A 19719-nucleotide genomic window follows, 5' to 3' on the forward strand; every position below is an offset into this window, starting at 1 on the left:
CCTAGTTAGGGAGGAAGGAAAAATCATCTGGGATTCCATCCCTGATTGGATTGGATACAAAGCCACTCTGGGCAACCACAGACCCATGAGTCTAACATCAATACAACAGCAACTTGTGTTTCTGTAACGTCTTAAACGTAGAAAAAAGTCCCAAAGTGCTTCCCAGGAATGATTAGCAGACAGAAATCGACACCAACCTAAAGAAGGAGTCAGCAGGAAGAGTGACTAAGAGTTTGGTGGAAGAAGTGGGATTTTAAGGAAGCTCTTAAAGTGGGTGAGAGAGCTGGAGAGGAAGAGGAGAGAATTCTTAGAAAATAATAGAATTCATCATCAAGAGCAAACCTGAGGGGTTTGGCAATAATCGAATTCTGAGGAAGAGGCAGTGACAGTAATGGTGGATTTTGGTCTAGTTTTGGCTTGGTAATGGTTGCTTTACTGTCCTGGGGTATTAAGTTCAGAAACAGGAGTCAGTTTAGAAGTTTTGAAGAGAATAGATCAGACAGCTCCCAGGTCAGTAAGTGTAATGTAAGCCCCTGTGAGTATACTCACAGGTTTCTTAAATGTCTAAAGTTTAATTTGTTTGTTGTGCCGGTTTTAGTGCCCCCCCACCCCCCCGCCACCCGCCTTTTAACCAGGGGGCACTTGTATAATTTGTGTTTTTAGTGTCCTCCAAAAAAAACACAAGGGGGTACTTCTTTGAAAGTAGTTGGAGTGTTCCCTCCCACCCCCACCACCCCCGTTTAATCAGGGGGCACTTGATTTAATCTTTTATTTTGTTCACAACAAAAATTGTTGCATGCCTGCCTCTCTTCCGCGGTTACATCCAAGCCAGGGTGTCTCTGGAGATGGAGCACGCGGTGTCCATCGGTACGCTCGCGGCCTTCCGCGAGAGGTGGGCGCCGGAGGGACTGGAGTGCATCATCACCCCCGGCAACCAAATTTTAATTTGATTTGTTTTACGTCCAAAGGTTAATTTGTTTAATGTGTCATTTTTAGTGCCCCCTTTAATAAGGAGGTGCCTGATTTACATTTGTTTTTACAGGTACAACAAAATAGTTGTAGAGCTTTTGCACTGTGAGTGGCTTAGCCAGTCACGTGATGTTCAGACGACTCAATAAAACCCCAGTCAGTTGAGTCTAGATCATCCACAATGAGGTATGCAGTTGTGAGCCTAGTGGATGAACTGGTAATGTGTAGTGTGAGTGTTAAACCTTTGTAAATAAACCAACTAGTTCTTAATAGCAATGTGTTGCTGTGGATTCTTAATAAAGAATCCTTGAAGCAAATAAATTACAGTAAGAATATAAGAAAATAATAACTATGCATTTAGCAGTTAATTATAATACAGAGACTGCACCAAAGTATGAGGAGTTAGCACCTTTCTAACGTGACTGAATATATATATATTACAATATTGTTAATTGTTTAGCCTGCAACAGTAGTGTTGTGGTTATGTCACTGGACTAGTAATCCAGTCAGGATCAAACATCCTCAGAGAGTGGGATACCAACCCATGGATAACCCAGACATTTCTCTCCAATTGATCCTTGTGTGTAAAGATGGAATACGGATCCTGAGCATGTAATTGATAGCTTTGTGCTGAAACCCATAAAAATGCAAATCAAATACTGGGTTCATTTCTAGAGGGATAGAATAGAAAAGCAGAGAATTATGTTAAACTTGTATAGACCTTGGTCAGAGCACTCTTGGAGCACTGTGCACAGTTCTGGTCTCCATATTGTAAAAAGGATATAGAGGCACTGGACAAGGTGCAAAAAAGATTTACAAGGATGAGAGCAGAACTGAGAGATTCTAACTATCAGGGAAAACTGACCAGACTGCGGCCCTTTTCTCTGGAAAAGAGAAGGCTGAGAGGGTGACCTGATAGAGGTCTTTAAAATGATGAAGGGGTTCGATAGGGTAGACATAGAGACGATGGTTCCACTTGTGGGGGAGACCAGAACTAGGGCCCATCAATATCAGACAGTCACTGATAAATCTAACGGGGAATTCAGGAGAAACTTCTTTACCCAGAGAGTGGTGAGAATGTGGAACTCGCTGCCACAGGGAGGGATTGAGGCGAATAGTATTGATGTATTTAAGGGGAAGCTGGATAAACACACGAGGGAGAAAGGAATAGAAGGATATGGTGATTGGGTGAGATGGAGAGGGGTGGGAGGGGACTGGTATGGAGCATAAACCCCGGCGCGGAGCGGTGGGGCCCAATGGCCTGTTTCTGTGCTGTACACTCGATGTAATTCTATGTAAAACTAACAGCTTTGAGTGCATTTGTGCATTTAACCAGTAGATCCTAACCAATGTCCCTAGGGAGAGTCACCTCAGCATGCCCCACATGAAGCAGAAGTTCAGAGAAAATATTGGAGAGCTGACATCACCGGCACAGGAAAGAAGCCAAACTGTGGGACAGGCCAACCATTTCCGCAATGAAATCAGGACAACTGCAGGAATGAGGAACGCTCCCGAGATAAACATACAACACACTGACTGAGATATATCATACATTCATTATTACCCAATATACTGAATCCATGGCCCATCACTACAGCCTCATGGTGATAGAAGGTGCACAAAGCCAATAATAGATTAGCACACAGGTCAGAGAGACATGATAACTCAATCACACAGGGCATTGATGGAGACACCTTGTAACTCAGTAATTCACCAACACACTGACCAACTCCTTAACCCAGGAACAGGGAACACCCTGACATCATTATCCATTCATAGAACTCCGTGACAGAGGGACAGCACGATTGAGTAACACAGTAACATATTACAGCGACAGAGCCACACACTGACAGAGACACCATAACCCAAACCAGGGCAGAGACATTATAACCAATATACTGAACAGCGAGAGTCAATAACCCAACATATTGATCATGGGATACATAAACGCTCAAATTCATTAACACATGGGTCAGAAAGACAACGGTGCAACTTTGCTCGGCCGTGCCACCGATAACCGGTCATTCATCTGGTGAGAGGGCTCGGCCAGTGGCAGGCGGCCGATACACCAGCTGCAGATCTTCGCTGGGAAATCACGATGGGCTTTGTACGGATCTCGGAGCTCTCTCCCACATTGTGCACAGCCAGCTGTGACAAAAGGGTCGGAGCAGCGGTGGGGACCACCCACACTGGGGGCTCCCGCTTCTCACCACTTTCAAGGCACCCGCTATAAGACCAGAGGCTGGCACCCCCGGCGAGGGAGGGGGCGGGGGGAGGCGGTGGAGATAACGGGAAGTTTTCATGCCCAAGATTGGTATGTGCTCTAGACTTCCAAAGACGGGGAGACTTATTTTGTATAAATGTTCGAATCAGCCCCCTGACACGGGGCGAGGGAACGGCTGAGAGAGTGGGAGGGGGAGCCAGGAGCTGAAGGCTCTGTCGACTTTGGGAAGGGGAGCACCAAGATGGGGAATGCCTTGGGTTGGGGGGATTTTGCATTAAAGGTGTTATATCAATAGCTGCTTATGTTGCTGTCGGACTCAAACAAATGAGATTGTAATTGATTTTACAAGGTCATAAACAGTGAGATAAGAAAGCAAACAAACTGTGCAGAGAGTAACTGGGGAGAACGGAGAGTAATGCAAATACGATTGTAAAACATTTTAGCAGGGTTGCACCAGTAAAAGGGTTATCGAAAGGGATGGCAATGGGTTTGAAACGGAGGATGAGCAAAACCTAGTGAACGAACTGAATGATTCCTCGCTGGGAGATCTCACTGGGAAGGACAGGAGCAGTCCATCAAGTATTGTGGGAGGATCTTGACGTCACTTGCACAGAGGGTCCCAGACATGCCCAAAAGGTACAACACCCAACACATTGCAAATGCATTAAGCGAGACTGGGGATGAAATCTTCAAGGTTCCAACAGTCACCACCAGGGTGGCAATTAGCAGAGAGAAGGACCCAATTGAGTGGAAACTGGCCAGTACCTATGTTCAGAAGAAGCTGATAAAAGAAACTCGGGTAACTGTAGATACATCAGACTAACACCGGTAACTGGCAAGGTGATGGAGTCAATGGGAACTCACTTGATAAACTAACCCAGTAAAGGACAGTCAGCACAGGATGAGAACGGGCCGATACTCTCTGATCTTTTGGACAAGGGCTATCCCAGGTGGATGATGGAACGCTCTGAGATGCAGAACTCCACAAAACGTTTAAAGGAGAAAAAGGATTTGCATTTCTATAGCGCCTTTCACAACTCAGGACGTCCCAAAGCGCCTCACAGACAATGAAGCATTTTCAAAACAAATTGTAGTCACTGTTATAATGTGGGGAATGCGACAGCCAATTTGCGCACAGCAAGCTCCCACACACAGCAATGAGATAATGACCAGATAATCTGTTTTTCAGTGAGGTTGATTGAGGGATAAATATTGGCCCAGGACACCGGGAAGAACTCCCCTGCTCTTCTTCGAAATAGTACCGTGGGATCTTTTACAGCCACTTAATAGGGCAGACAGGCCTCAGTTTAATGTTCCACATGAAAGGCTGTTTCGGATCTACATAAAGGACTTGGATTCAGAAATTCTATGTAATGAGGTCACATTTATGGCTAATACTAAACCAGGGAGAGCTGTGCAGTTTGCTGCTGCTGCTGCCCAGAATGATTCAGACAGTAAATATAAGTAACAGATATAATTCAAGGTTTTACACAACATAAGATTAAACTCAGGACATACTTCACTCAATGCCTGGTGTTGAACCACTACAGGAGAGGCTGGGAGAAATCTGGGGGTCAGGGCAGACTGCACACCGTGGAACCACGATTAACAAGGGAAAACAAAGACTTGCATTTATATAACGCCTTTCACGGCCACCGGACGTCCCAAAGCGTCTCACAGCCATAGAAGTACTTTTGAGGTGTAGTCACTGTTGTAATGTAGGAAAGGTGGCAGCCAATTCAGTATCGTACAGGGCCGGGGCTCTTCAGCTGAAACTGTATGGTGCTGTGATCAGGTGTGAGTTTGAGCACTTTATTCAGAATGTTTATCCTGGGACAGTATGGATTGCATGACACGGGCAGAGTCTGGGAAAGGCAAGGGCAATGAGTGTCTCCGGGTAGGGGTGTGGGATCATTGCTGACACTGCTGGAGGGAGCCGGCCGGGGCCAAGGGATGAGCTGGCCCAATCTCCACTAGTTTTCAAACCAGCGGGAGGCAGCCCTGCTTTGGGAAGAGTTGGAAACATGGTGACTCCAGTAAGACCAGCTCCTGTAAATCAGAGCCCTTAAAAAGCAGTGATGTGTGAAGCCCTGCAACATCAAAGGTCCAACTCCCAGCCTTTCCCCCTCTCTCACGGAGGCCTGAAGTCAGCAATAAAAAGCAAACCTTTAAAATGATTTGTTCAAATGTGGCTTCAAGAAGAAAATAATAAAAACTGTTCGCAACACACTGACATATAAAACTCCCAGCATCCCGTCCACTCCTCACAGCTCCACAGCTGCCGGCTCACCTTCAATCAGCTTAAACTGCACTGTGAGATTTTACAGCTCAGGTTCATTGCTCTATCCCCCAAACCCCTCACCATCCGCTCCCCCAAACCCCTCACCGTCCGCTCCCCCAAACCCCTCACCATCCACCCCCCCCAAACCCCTCACCATCCACCCCCCCCAAACCCCTCACCATCCACCCCCCCCAAACCCCTCACCGTCCGCTCCCCCAAACCCCTCACCATCCACCCCCCCCAAACCCCTCACCGTCCGCTCCCCCAAACCCCTCACCATCCACCCCCCCCAAACCCCTCACCATCCGCTCCCCCAAACCCCTCACCATCCACCCCCCCCAAACCCCTCACCGTCCGCTCCCCCAAACCCCACACCGTCCGCCCCCCCAAACCCCTCACCGTCCACCCCCCCAAACCCCTCACCGTCCGCCCCCCCAAACCCCTCACCGTCCACCCCCCCCAAACCCCTCACCGTCCGCTCCCCCAAACCCCACACCGTCCGCTCCCCCAAACCCCTCACCATCTGCCCCCCCAAACCCCTCACCATCCACCCCCCCCAAACCCCTCACCGTCCACCCCCCCAAACCCCTCACCGTCCGCCCCCCCAAACCCCTCACCATCCACCCCCCCCAAACCCCTCACCGTCCGCTCCCCCAAACCCCTCACCATCTGCCCCCCCAAACCCCTCACCGTCCACCCCCCCAAACCCCTCACCGTCCGCCCCCCCAAACCCCTCACCATCCGCTCCCCCAAACCCCTCACCGTCCACCCCCCCCAAACCCCTCACCGTCCGCTCCCCCAAACCCCACACCGTCCGCTCCCCCAAACCCCTCACCATCCGCCCCCCCCAAACCCCTCACCATCCGCTCCCCCAAACCCCTCACCGTCCACCCCCCCCAAACCCCACACCATCCGCCCCCCCAAACCCCTCACCATCCGCTCCCCCAAACCCCTCACCGTCCACCCCCCCCAAACCCCTCACCGTCCGCTCCCCCAAACCCCACACCGTCCGCTCCCCCAAACCCCACACCGTCCGCCCCCCCAAACCCCTCACCGTCCACCCCCCCCAAACCCCTCACCGTCCGCTCCCCCAAACCCCACACCGTCCGCTCCCCCAAACCCCTCACCATCTGCCCCCCCAAACCCCTCACCGTCCACCCCCCCAAACCCCTCACCGTCCACCCCCCCAAACCCCTCACCGTCCGCTCCCCCAAACCCCACACCGTCCGCTCCCCCAAACCCCTCACCATCCGCTCCCCCAAACCCCTCACCGTCCACCCCCCCAAACCCCTCACCGTCCGCTCCCCCAAACCCCACACCGTCCGCTCCCCCAAACCCCTCACCATCCGCCCCCCCAAACACCTCACCATCCGCCCCCCCAAACCCCTCACCGTCCGCTCCCCCAAACCCCTCACCGTCCACTCCCCCAAACCCCTCACCGTCCACTCCCCCAAACCCCTCACCGTCCGCTCCCCCAAACCCCTCACCGTCCGCTCCCCCAAACCCCTCACCGTCCGCTCCCCCAAACCCCTCACCATCCGCCCCCCCCAAACCCCTCACCGTCCACCCCCCCAAACCCCACACTGTCCGCTCCCCCAAACCCCTCACCGTCCGCCCCCCCCAAACCCCTCACCATCCGCCCCCCCCAAACCCCTCACCGTCCACCCCCCCAAACCCCACACTGTCCGCTCCCCCAAACCCCTCACCATCCGCTCCTCCAAACTCCACACCGTCCGCTCCCCCAAACCCCTCACTGTCCACCCCAACACCCCACCATTCCCCAAACCCCTCACCATCCGCCCCCCCAAACCCCTCACCATCCGCTCCCCCAAACCCCACACCGTCCGCTCCCCCAAATCCCACACCGTCCGCTCCCCCAAACCCCACACCGTCCGCTCCCCCAAACTCCACACCGTCCGCTCCCCCAAACCCCTCACTGTCCACCCCAACACCCCACCATTCCCCAAACCCCTCACCACCCGCCCCTCTCCCAAACCCCTCACCACCCGCCCCTCCCCCAAACCCCTCACCACCTGCCCCTCCCCCAAACCCCTCACAACCTGCCCCTCCCCCAAACCCCTCACCACCTGCCCCTCCCCCAAACCCCTCACAACCTGCCCCTCCCCCAAACCCCTCACCATCCATCCTTCCCCTACCCCACCATCTCCATCCATCCCCCCCAACCCCCCCAACACTACTCAGTGTCCAACCCTCCCCCAAAACCCCTCCGTCTGCCCCGCCCGCTCCCCCAGACCCCTCACCGTCCGTGCCCCCCAAACCCCTCACCATCCACCCAGCCTGCCCCTCCCCAAACCCCCCCAAAACCCCTCACCATCCACCCCGCCCCCACCCCACCATCCTCGCTTATCCCCCTACCCCTCCACACCTCCCCCACTCTGTCACTCTCGCCTGCCCCCCCCTCACGCCCCTGACTCTCTCTGCACTGAGGGTGAACTGGCACCTTCCAGTACCACATGCAGGTGCCCAGTTTTCATGTGCCAGCCCAGACAATGAGTGTTACCAGTTACACATCTGTGAGCAGGGATCGCACAGTACTGTATTCACCTGACATCCACACTAACTCTAACAACCTAATCCCAGCCTAGCACTTAACCCCAACACTGAAACCCTAACAGCTTATCCCACAATGCCAAGCCCTAAACCTAACAGCTTAACCCTCACCTAACCCTTAACCCTAACACTAAAACCCTAATCAAGCCCCGAACATTAACCTAACTGTAACTTTAGCCCCAATCCTAACCTTAACTCCCTTACCCCAATCATAATCTTAAACTCGAACCCTAACTTCCTAACTCGAACCTAAGCCTAACCCTGACCTCGATCCCTGAACCAACCCTAACCCTAAAACCTGAATATCCTATCCCTAACCTCCTAAAGTTCAGACCAGCCATGGTCTCATTGAATGGCGGAACAGGCTAAAGGGGCTTAATGGCCTCCTCCTGTTCCCATGTTCAAATGTGCAATGCCAACCTAGAGTTTGGCAGCAGTGGTGCTGGAACATAGCCGAGGCTGTGCTACTGCGGGTCCCAGAGCCAGAATCCACCCAAGGGAGCTGGCTTTTTATGAGGCTCTTCTGGAGGCACAAGTGCTGCCAGTGGCTGAGGCAAGGAGCCACCGTTGGACACTGCCCATCAGCAATTTTGTTCTGAACTCTTAGCCCACCGTGACTATCCAGCATGTGGTCTTTGCTTCACTGCCACGTTTGGAACTCTGCTCGGCTCCAGAGAAACCTATAAACTGGCACTGGTAATCACACGCAGAGTTCTAAGCAACTGAGCATGGAGAATCATGTGCGTGTGCACTTGTTCCTCAGCTGAGATGTGAAAGTTAGTTAAGGTGTACAAGTGTCTGTGCTGTCCCTCCCTATAGTCCAAGGGCAAGTCAGCAGTGTCAGCTGTGGCTCAGTGGGTAGCACTGTCGCCTCTGAGCCAGAAGGCCGTGGGTTCAAACCTTGCTGCAGAGACTTGAGCACAAATATTTGTACTGACACGCCCAGTGCTCAAATAGAGCCCACCTGTATTAATGACAAATCCAGAGGTGCCGTCTTTCAGATGAAATGTTAAACTGAGATGCGGTTAGACATAAAAAAATCCCATGGCACTTTTTCAAAGAAAAGCTGGAGAGTTCTCTCTGGTGTCATACACCATCCACACGCGGGATAGAAATTCTGGTTCTGTACTTGTGAGCTTGAGATCTGTCTATTTTAGGGGAGTAGGTGGAACATGCACACTGCTGATGGCAGGGGCTTGCCCATTCTGGCTGGAAGGCAGGCTGCTTCTCCCTTCCCTAGCCCATGCCACTTAGTCTCATGCTGGCACCCTGGCGCTGACATCAGCGAACTCAGCTCAAAGCAAAGATGGGAGCTGGGACTGGGGACCTGGGACCTGGACCTGTGGTAGCAGAAGCCATGCTGAGTGGCAACTCCAGCATTGAAGATCTGTGTTTGGCTGATGCTGCCACGGGTTGGTGAGATCCTCATCCTGGACCTGCGCAAGAAGGCAGCTCCTCACAAGGGAAATTAAAAGGAAAGAAAAAAATGTATACAGCGCCTTTCGTGACCTCTGGACGTCCCAAAGCGCTTTGCACCAATTCCTGTCTGGAAATCTGAAAGTGGATGTGGATGTTGGGCCAAGACTCAGGTTGATATTTGTTAGAAAGATCTTGCTTTTCTATCGAGTCATTCACAACCTCAGGAGGTCTCAAAGCGCTTTACAGCCAATGGAGTGGTTGTTTTTTGAGGTGTAGTCACTATTGTAATATGGGAAACGCGGCAGCCAATTTGTGCACAGCAAGCTCCCACAAACAGCAATGTGATAATGACCAGATAATCTGTTTTAGTGATGTTGTTTGTGGGATAAATATTGGCCCCAGGACACCGGGGATAACTCCTCTGCTCTTCTTTGAAACAGTGCCATGGGATCTTTTACATCCACCTGAGAGAGCAGATGGGGCCTCGGTTTAATGTCTCATCCAAAAGACTGTACCTCTGACAGTGCAGCACTCCCTCAGTACTGCCCCTCTGACAGTGCAGCACTCCCTCAGTACTGCCCTTCTGACAGTGCGGCCTCAGCACTGCCCCTCCAACAGTGCAGCACTCCCCCAGTACTGCCCCTCTGACAGTGCGGCGCTCCCTCAGTACTGCCCTTCGACAGTGCTGCACTCCCTCAGCACTGCCCCTCTGACAGTGCGGTGCTCCCTCAGTACTGCCCCTCCGACAGTGCGGCGCTCCCTCAGCACTGCCCCTCTGACAGTGCGGCGCACCCTCAGTACTGCCCTCCCACAGTGCGGCGCTCCCTCAGTACTGCCCCTCCGACAGTGCAGCACTGCCTCAGTACTGCTCCTCCGACAGTGTGGCGCTCCCTCAGTACTGCCCCTCCGACAGTGCTGCGCTCCCTCAGTACTGCCCCTCCGACAGTGCGGCGCTCCCTCAGTACTGCCCCTCCGACAGTGCGGCGCTCCCTCAGCACTGCCCCTCCGACAGTGCGCCGCTCCCTCAGTACTGCCCCTCCGACAGTGCGCCGCTCCCTCAGTACTGCCCCTCCGACAGTGTGGCGCTCCCTCAGTACTGCCCCTCCGACAGTGCTGCGCTCCCTCAGTACTGCCCCTCTGACAGTGCGGCGCTCCTTCAGTACTACCCCTCCGACAGTGCGCCGCTCCCTCAGCACTGCCCCTCCGACAGTGCGCCGCTCCCTCAGCACTGCACTGGAGTGTCAGCCTGGATTATGGGCTGAAGTTTCTGGAGTGGGACTTGAACCCATGACCTTCTGACCCATAGGCGAGAGTGCTGCCCACTGGGCCACGGCTGGCACAGAAGGCTGATGAGATGAGGGCTGCTCTTCAATGTCCTCGCCCCCCATGACGGGCAGTGACTCCTGCTGGAAACGGGGTGCTGGTCAAGGTGATGGCAGGACCCTTGAAGCGTGGCACACTCGGTGTCTGGACCCTTGCTTGGACAATGGCCACTGCTGGAGGAAGAGGAGCTGTTGACACCTCGGGTGAACAGTTCGAGGAGAGCAGCGAGAGGGAGCTGGGGAAAGTTTCCATGCAGAGAGAGCTCTGTGAGAAACCGCAGCTTAAACATGTGTGCACAAGATGCCTTTTGCACAGTAAAAGCAGCCCTGTGTTTGCTGAAAACTCACACCGAGTGTGGAGTCAGTCTTTACACCCTGACTGCCCCCTGCTTAACCCCACTGAAAAAGCAAATTGACCGCCCTGTGGGGGAATTTCCATTAAAAGTAATGTTTTGGCAGGCTCGGAAAATAAAAGATAATTTAATTCTGGTGAAACACATACCAGATTTATGAAAAGACTGGATTGTGTCAAACTAGAAGTCGCAGGGCAGTTTGATATTTTTGCGAAAATAATTTTTTTTTTCAAGTTCTTCCACTTTAGACAAACAAGAGAGATAGTGTTTCCTTAACAACCGGGGCTTTTCAAATGCGCACTCCAATCGCTGCTCTCTCAAGATGAAAACCAGCTGGACCATAAATGCACTTTTCGCTCACTGTGCGAGAAAGCCCACAACCTGCCTCTTGTGTCTGACTGACTCACAACCTCACTCCAATCCCACCCTCCCCCCCCCCCCCCGCAAAATGCTTATTTTTTCTTTAACCAGACGCAGCTCCACTAGTTTGGTGTTGGTGCCAATATAAGCAGCAGCCCAGCTCTCACACTCCAACCCTCGCTCGCTTTCAAAAGAGAAAGCCATTAATTTATCCCCTCCTCGAACAAAATCAGCATTGTAGTCCCGCCACTCTGACAGGTTTTATTGGGCTGAGTGCCGGCAGGGGGAGGGGGTGGGGGGAGATGGGGAGGGAGAGTGGGGGGTGGGGAGGGAGAGTGGGGGGTGGGGAGGGGGAGAGAGAGAGAGGGGGTGGGGTGAGTGGGGAGAGAGGGGGTGGGGAGAGTGAGAGGTGGGGAGGGGGAGAGTGGGAATGGGAGGTGGGGGATGGAGGGGGAGAGTGCGGGTGGGAGAGGGATGGAGGGGGTGAATGGCGGGGAGGAGTGGGAGAGTTCCACACCAGCAATTGATGAAGGCGATATCGGAGATTAGAGGCTTACGCTCTTGAGCAAACGCTGAGGCTGTGATCATTTACCCCGATCCCGGTTTAAAGATGTGTTCCATCCACTGACTTAGCTCAAGGAAACCCATTTGGAAAATTCCTCCGAGGTGTATTGGGTGGTAAGGACCAGCTTCAAATAGAGCCCACATGTACAGATCCAACCGTCCAGCCACTGGTCTGGACCATCCACACCACATATGGGTGAAGCTCAATCACATCAGGTCTAGAATGATCAGACATGTCAGCCAGGGCTCAGTGGGTGGCACTCTCACCTCCGAGTCTCACTCCAGGGACTTGGGCACAAAAATCTAGGCTGACACTCCCGTGCAGTACTGAGGGAGTGCCGCACTGTCGGAGGGGCAGTACTGAGGGAGTGCTGCACTGTTGGAGGGGCAGTACTGAGGGAGTGCTGCACTGTCGGAGGGGCAGTACTGAGGGAGTGCCGCACTGTCAGAGAGGTAGTATTGAGGGAGTGCTGCACTGTCGGAGGGGCAGTACTGAGGGAGCGCTGCACTGTCGGAGGGACAGTATTGAGAGAGTGCAGCACTGTCAGAGGGGCAGTACTGAGGGAGCGCCGCACCGTCGGAGGGGCAGTACTGAGGGAGTGCTGCACTGTCGGAGGGGCAGTACTGAGGGAATGTGCACTGTCGGAGGGGCAGTACTGAGGGAGTGCCGCACTGTCAGAGGGGTAGTATTGAGGGAGCGCCGCATTGTCGGAGGGGCAGTACTGAGGGAGTGCCACACTGTTGGAAGGGCAGTACTGAGGGAGCGCTGCACTGTCGGAGGGGCAGTACTGAGGGAGTGCCGCACTGTCAGAGGGGTAGTATTGAGGGAGCGCCGCATTGTCGGAGGGGCAGTACTGAGGGAGTGCCACACTGTTGGAAGGGCAGTACTGAGGGAGCGCTGCACTGTTAGAGGGGCAATACTGAGGGAGTGCCGTATTGTTGGAGGGGCAGCCGCACTGTCGGAGAGGCAGTACTGAGGGAGCGCTGCACTGTCTGAGGTGCCGTCTTTTGGATGAGATGCTTAACCGAGGCCCCGTTTGCTCTCTCGGTTGGACGTAAAATATCCCACGGCACTATTTCGAAGAAGAGCAGGGGAGTTGTCCCCGGTGTCCTGGGGCCAATATTTACCCCATCAATCAACATCACTAAAACAGATTATGTGGTCATTATCATATTGCTGTGTGTGGGAGCTTGCTGTGCGCAAATTGGCTGCCGCGTTTCTCACAATGCAACAGTGACTACGCTCCAAAAGTAATTCATTGGATGTAAAGTGCTTTAAGACGTCTGGTGGTTGTGAAAGGTGCTATATAATTGCAAGTCTTTCTTATTTGCTGCCGATGACTGTGGCTTTCACGGCGCCTGTGACACTGTGGTCAGTTTGAAGCTGTGGGCATCAAACTTGCAGGCTGCTACCTCTTGGCAAACGTTGCCGGCTTCCCCGGTGGGCTTGCCCAATGTCCTTCGCTCAGCGACTGAATGGTCAGAACACTCAGACCAACACGCTTGACTTGACAGTCTATTTCTAAATAAGATTTCTCCTGCACCCTCCCCATGGCCTTGATGTCTCCCATGGAGTCATGGGGCCAAGAAACTAGCCAGCGTGGGGAGTGAAACTGGGCCTCATTCCTCAGGCCTGAAACAAGTGTCCAAAGGTCCAATTTCATGTCCGTGCCTGAAATAGGTCTGACGCCGCATTGGCTTGGGCGATATTTCGGGGCCCTTGGCAACTGCATTCAATAGGCTCGAAGCCCTTTCTCTGTGCTCAGCGATGGCTTCGCCCCAGTTTAAGCCCGCTCTGAAATTGATCATAAGTTTTGTGAAGTTACCTGCATTTCCCTCTTCACCAGATGTGTGCCTGATAGACATGCTGCTGGGTCCAACTGTTCAACAATGAGCCATCAATTTACAGCAACAATTCTGCACAATCGTGAATGGAAAGCAGTTGATCAAAAGCTCCCTGTTACACTCCAGGCATGTCTACAGCTCATCATCCCGCACACCTGTTCATCGTCAACTCCACGGCATCGGTGTGAGTGATCTATCACACGGATCCACACAGTCCACACAGAGAGACAGACAGAGAGAGACACTGGGGGAGAGAGGCAGAGAGAGACTGAGACACAGAAAGAGAGGGAGAGAGAGAGACTGAGATACAGACAGAGGGAGAGAGAGAGACTGAGACACAGACACAGGGAGAGAGAGCTAGAGAGAGACGCTGGGGGAGGGAGGCAGAGAGAGACTGAGACACAGAAAGAGAGGGAGAGAGAGAGACTGGGACATAGACACAGGGAGAGAGAGAGAAACTGAGACACAGACACAGGGAGAGGGAGAGAGAGAGAGACTGAGACACAGACACAGGGAGAGAGAGAGACTGAGACACACAGAGAGGGAGAGAGAGAGACTGAGACACAGAGAGAGAGAGAGCGCGAGAGACTGAGACACAGACACAGGGAGAGAGAGAGAAACTGAGACACAGACACAGGGAGAGGGAGAGAGAGAGAGAGAGACTGAGACACAGACACAGGGAGAGAGAGAGAGACTGAGACATACAGAGAGCGAGAGAGAGAGACTGAGACTCAGACACAGGGAGAGAGCGAGAGACTGAGACACAGAGACAGGGAGAGAGAGACTGAGACACAGACACAGGGAGAGAGAGAGGGGCTGAGGCACAGAGAGAGAGAGAGCGAGAGACTGAGACACAGAGACAGGGAGAGAGAGACTGAGACACAGACACAGGGAGAGAGAGAGAGGCTGAGGCACAGAGAGAGAGAGACTGAGACACAGACACAGGGAGAGAGAGAGAGAGAGAGAGGGCACAAGAAAGGAAATGGAGGGAGAACAAGAGCAGAAGAAAAGGCGTGACAGAAACAGAGACCAAACCCTCAGGCTGACTTGAGCAGGTTTTGGGTGGTGAGGTAAGCTGGAAATTCCCCCACTGTTCCAGAACTCAGTCTGTGGTCAGATTCGATTCCCGGCCCTCACTAACGTCCCGCTGATCTCCCCCGCCTCCCAGGGACGGGTGGAGAGTGGGATGGGAGTGGGTGCCGAGTTGAAAAATTCCTGCTCCTCTCGGCCCCACAACAATGTCCATCTTTGGGCTCCCCTTGCTCAAGCCCGAGTTAAAATCGCAGGTGGTGGAAGTGAAGTGCGCTGGGGGATTTTAACTACCCCGCCCGCCCGCTTTCCACTCGGGTTAAAATCGCCCTCGAAACGTGTGATGTGGGCGAGTGAAAGAGAAAGTCCAGGATACGGAGAAAGAGGAAGCAGGGGAATGAAGTCTGGGTAAAAGAGGAAACGAATGCACTGATAATCTGTCCAAGAAGGTTCTGGCGGAAAGACACCAACGGATCGCCAAAGGAGGGCATCAGGCATTGCATCGCCTTCTGGGGGAAGATTAGCCAACAGAGTTAGCCAGTCGATACCCTGCTCAAAACCCATTAAACTTCCTCAAATTGTGCAGTATTCCAGCTTCTTTGTGAATCCTAAGCTACATGTTACAAATCTGGCAAGATTTTTAAGATTTTCTGTGATCTCAACTTTAGAAAATAGAACTTAAACCTCAGAGAATGATTAGTTATAGAGGCTCTGGTGATTTTTAACACCTCTGATTTCTGACACTGTAAGATTTATTGACATAAAAATGTTGTTAAGATAGTGGGATGGGCCTATTGCCCTTGCAAAATTACTGAGGTTCCCCTGAGTGACTGCCGCCTCCACAATCACAGCCGGTGCTCTGCTCAAAGTGATATCTTCACAGAGCACAGCGCATACAGCTGCTAACATGGCAGGCAGCTCTCTCGGAAGCCTCTGGAAATCTGCCTGGTTCTGTTCATTATTAACCCTGCACTTGCAGTACACAATACGTCCACATTCACAGTGTGGAGCTACAAACATTACAAGCTTACAGACATTATACTTCTCCCTCCTTAATGAAGAAGTTATTATAACAAACATCATACATAACTTTCATGTTTATACATAACACAGGATATAGACTTATTATTTTTCGATATTTACAAATTTAAGTTTACCACTTGTTTTCTGTTTCGAAGAGGATACCTTCGCTCTTGAACAGAACCTTCCAAACATGGTGTTGAATCTAAACTCATTCGAGGCTCATCCTGAGGAACGTTTTCCTCCACAGAATTCCCTTGATTTTCATTTGAACTCACTCTAACTTCAGGCTCTTTGTTTTCCTGACTCGGACTCAGACTTTCATTCTGATTCTCCTGGATTTGTTTCCAGTACATTGGATTTAGGATTTGCTACTGGTATATCAAAACTATCTGATGAGTCAGAAATAATTGAATCATTCCCACCTTCAATTCCTTCCATGTCGGTCGGTAAAATATGATCAATTTGAACAAACCTAACCTGTCCATTATCAAACATCTTTACCAAATATGTGCGAGGACCACATATCTTCACCACTCTTCCTGGTAACCACTTTAACCATTTATGGTGATGGTTCTTCACTCTCACCTTCTGGTTTAATTTCACACTTCACTCTTTTACTCTACCTCCATCATGATTCTCTTTCTGTCTTAATTGTGTCTCTTCTACGGACTGTGCAAAATTTGGTTTTAACAACGAGAATCTGGTTCGTGACTGTCGTTTGAGAAACAACTCTGCTGGTGTTCTACCAGTGGTTGTATGAGGAGTATTACGATAAGTAATTAGAAAATTAGCCAATTTGTGATCCAATGACAACTGTCATTTCCTTGGATTTGGATCTATGAGGGCACGTTTTACAATTTGTACAGTGCGCTCTGCTGCACCATTCGAAGCAGGGTAGTATGGTGGAACCTTGGTATGTTTCACACCATTTTTGCTCATGAATTGTGCAAATTCTTCTGAATGAAATTGTGGTCTATTATCCGAAACAATCTCTTCAGGGAGGCCAAATGAAGAAAATAATTTTCGTAAAATGTCTAATGTTTTACTTGTTATTTTCCACATTGGAAACACCTCAAACCACTTCGAATGGCTATCAATCACAATGAATGATTGTTGTCCTTCTAACTCAGCAAAATCAATATGTAGCCTTTGCCACACCCTGGGAGGCCATTTCCATGGCTGTAATGGTACTGGTGGTGGTTGCTTGCTTACCGATTGACATGTTGTACACTGACTCACGATGTGCTCTATATCTTTATCAAGACCTAGCCACCATAAATAACTGTGTGCAAAACTCTTGGTCAAGCACATTCCCAGGTGCTGGTCATGGAGGTCTCCTAATAATTTGGACCTGAATTTATTTGGTATAACCACTCTTGCACCCCACACGATACAATCTTTATCGACTGATAATTCATTCCTACGAATGTGTATCTTTGCCTGTTACCTGGTTTGGCCATCCATTTGCAATATACTCATACACCTTTGACATCACTGGGTTACGTTTAATTGCTCTACCAATCTCTTCAGCTGTGACTGGCAGTTCATCAATGTATGAAAAATAAAACACTTCTTCCGTATCGGGTGTAACTTGTGATCTAGACATTGCATCAGCATTACTGTGATCAGCTGATCGTCTGTATTCAATATCATATGTATATGCTGACAAAATCAAAGCCCATCTCTGCATTCGGACTGCAGCTAATGTTGGAACTGGGGACTTTGGATGGAGGATTGCTGTAAGGGGCTTATGGTGCATAATAATGGTAAACTTACGACCATACAAGTATTTGTGAAACTTCTTGACCCCAAAAATTAATGCCAAAGCTTCCCTTTCAATTTGCACATAATTACTCTCAGTGGCACTGAGAGTGCGTGAAGCAAAAGCAATTGGTCTCTCCTCCCCACTACTTAATACATGAGAGATTACTGCCCCAACTTCATACGGAGAGGCATCACACGCTAGCTTAATCTCCTTAGATATGTCATAGTGAACTAAACATGGCGCTCTCTACCAATTTGCTTTTACACTCCTTAATGCTGTATTGCATTCTTTTGACCACTTCCAATGGACCTGTTTTTCCAAAAGTTCATTCAGTTGATGTAATACTGTAGCCAAATTTGGTAGGAACTTCCCATAATAGTTCAAAAGACCCAAGAATAAACAAAGTTCAGTGACATTCCTGGGAGTGGGTGCATTTCTAATTGCATCCAATTTTTTCATGGTTGGATGTAAACCATCTTTGTCTACTCTGTACCCTAAGTACTCCACTGAGTTTTTAAATAACTCACACTTACGAGCAGACACTCATACTCTGTGCTTCTCTAGCCATTTGAGGACTTCATTCAATATGTTATTATGAATTTGCCTATTTGGTGCTGAAATGAGTATGTCATCCAAATAACATACTACCCCTTCAATACCTTGCAAAATCTGGTTCGTAACCGTAAACCAGGTTCTGGAGGATAATGTCCCCAATACATTGCCGAATATAGAAGATCTGACCACCTGTTAGTGTGGTGAACAAATCTTCTATATTCAGCAATGTATTGGGGACATTACCCTCTAGAACCTGGTTTACGGTTACTTTATAATTACCACACAATCTTACCTTACCATCGGACTTAGGTACAACAACAATGGGTGTAGCCCAATTACATCGATCTATCTTACAAATAATGTTCTCAGTCTCTAGTCTTTTGAGTTCTTGCTCAACTTTCTCCTTGAGTGTATATGGTACGGAACGTGGCTTGTAGTAAACCGATCTAGCGTCCTTCTGTACCCTGACACTCGCCTTGAAGCCTTGGATCGGACTGCCCGTTTCGCAGAACACCTTCGGATACTGCTTGATAACCTCATCCGTTGATGAAAATCTTGCTTCCACACAGAAAATCTTACTCTAATCCAGCTTCAGTGACCTCAACCAATTTCTTCCTAGTAAGGCAGACTTGTCTCCTTTCACTACTATTAGAGGCAAGTTCTGAAATTGATCGTTATATTTCACCAGTACAGCGATATGACCTATCACAGGAATTTTCTCTCCCGCATAGCCTCGGAGCTCTACCTTGGATTTCTCCAGTTGAAAATCACGCAATTTGTCGAGGTACAGTGACTCCGGTACTGCACTCACGGATGCACCCTTGTCAATTTCCATTGGTATCTTGAATCCTGCAATATCTATGTGGATTTTGATGCTTTCCGAATCGCTGTCCGTTAACCTCGTGCTCCTGATGACGTCTAACTCTAACATCTCCTCGTCCTGTTGTTGTTCTTCCATGCTATGTAGTCTCTTGGGATTTCTACTCATAGCTTTGAACACTGGACTCATAGCTTTAAAAACTGGTTTATCCTTCAGTCGGCATGCCTTCGCAGGATGCCCAGTCTTTCTGCAAAAGAAACACTCTGCCTTCACGTATGGACAACTTTGAGCCATGTGTTGTCCCAGGCACCTATAGCACGACTTTGACGCTGTGTTAGAATTTCTAGTTTCTGAGACTTTGGGCCCCCACCGTCTTTTACTTTGAACCTGCAGGTGATTTACCTCGGTTGACTGACGACCGTAATTATTATTTAATTCTCGGGAATATTGTTCGGCCATGCCAATCAATCTCGCTGTCTGACAAGCAATCTCAAAAGTCAAGTCATCCATCGTCAATAATTTCCTTCTGATCGCATCATTTTTCACCGCACAAACAAAACGATCCCGTAATGCGCGGGTTTGAAAGTTTCCAAAATTACAGTGCATCGATAGCTTTTTT

The 19719-nt window shown here is 50.5% G+C and overlaps 2 protein-coding genes across 2 annotated transcripts in view; one reads left to right on the forward strand and one right to left on the reverse strand.

Moving 5' to 3' along the window:
• foxp4 (forkhead box P4) overlaps positions 1-19719 on the reverse strand; it is a 434368-nt gene that overhangs the window by 203194 nt on the left and 211455 nt on the right. The gene's annotated exons all lie outside the window — the stretch shown is intronic.
• On the forward strand, positions 3819-13957 carry LOC139228296 (uncharacterized). Its single transcript, XM_070859474.1, has 4 exons — positions 3819-3992; positions 6638-6946; positions 7301-7388; positions 13911-13957. The coding sequence occupies exons 1-4, from the start codon at positions 3819-3821 to the stop codon at positions 13955-13957; spliced, it is 618 nt and encodes a 205-aa protein (XP_070715575.1).

Source organism: Pristiophorus japonicus, chromosome 17 (genome assembly GCF_044704955.1).
Source record: "Pristiophorus japonicus isolate sPriJap1 chromosome 17, sPriJap1.hap1, whole genome shotgun sequence".
NCBI classification, from domain to species: domain Eukaryota; kingdom Metazoa; phylum Chordata; class Chondrichthyes; family Pristiophoridae; genus Pristiophorus; species Pristiophorus japonicus.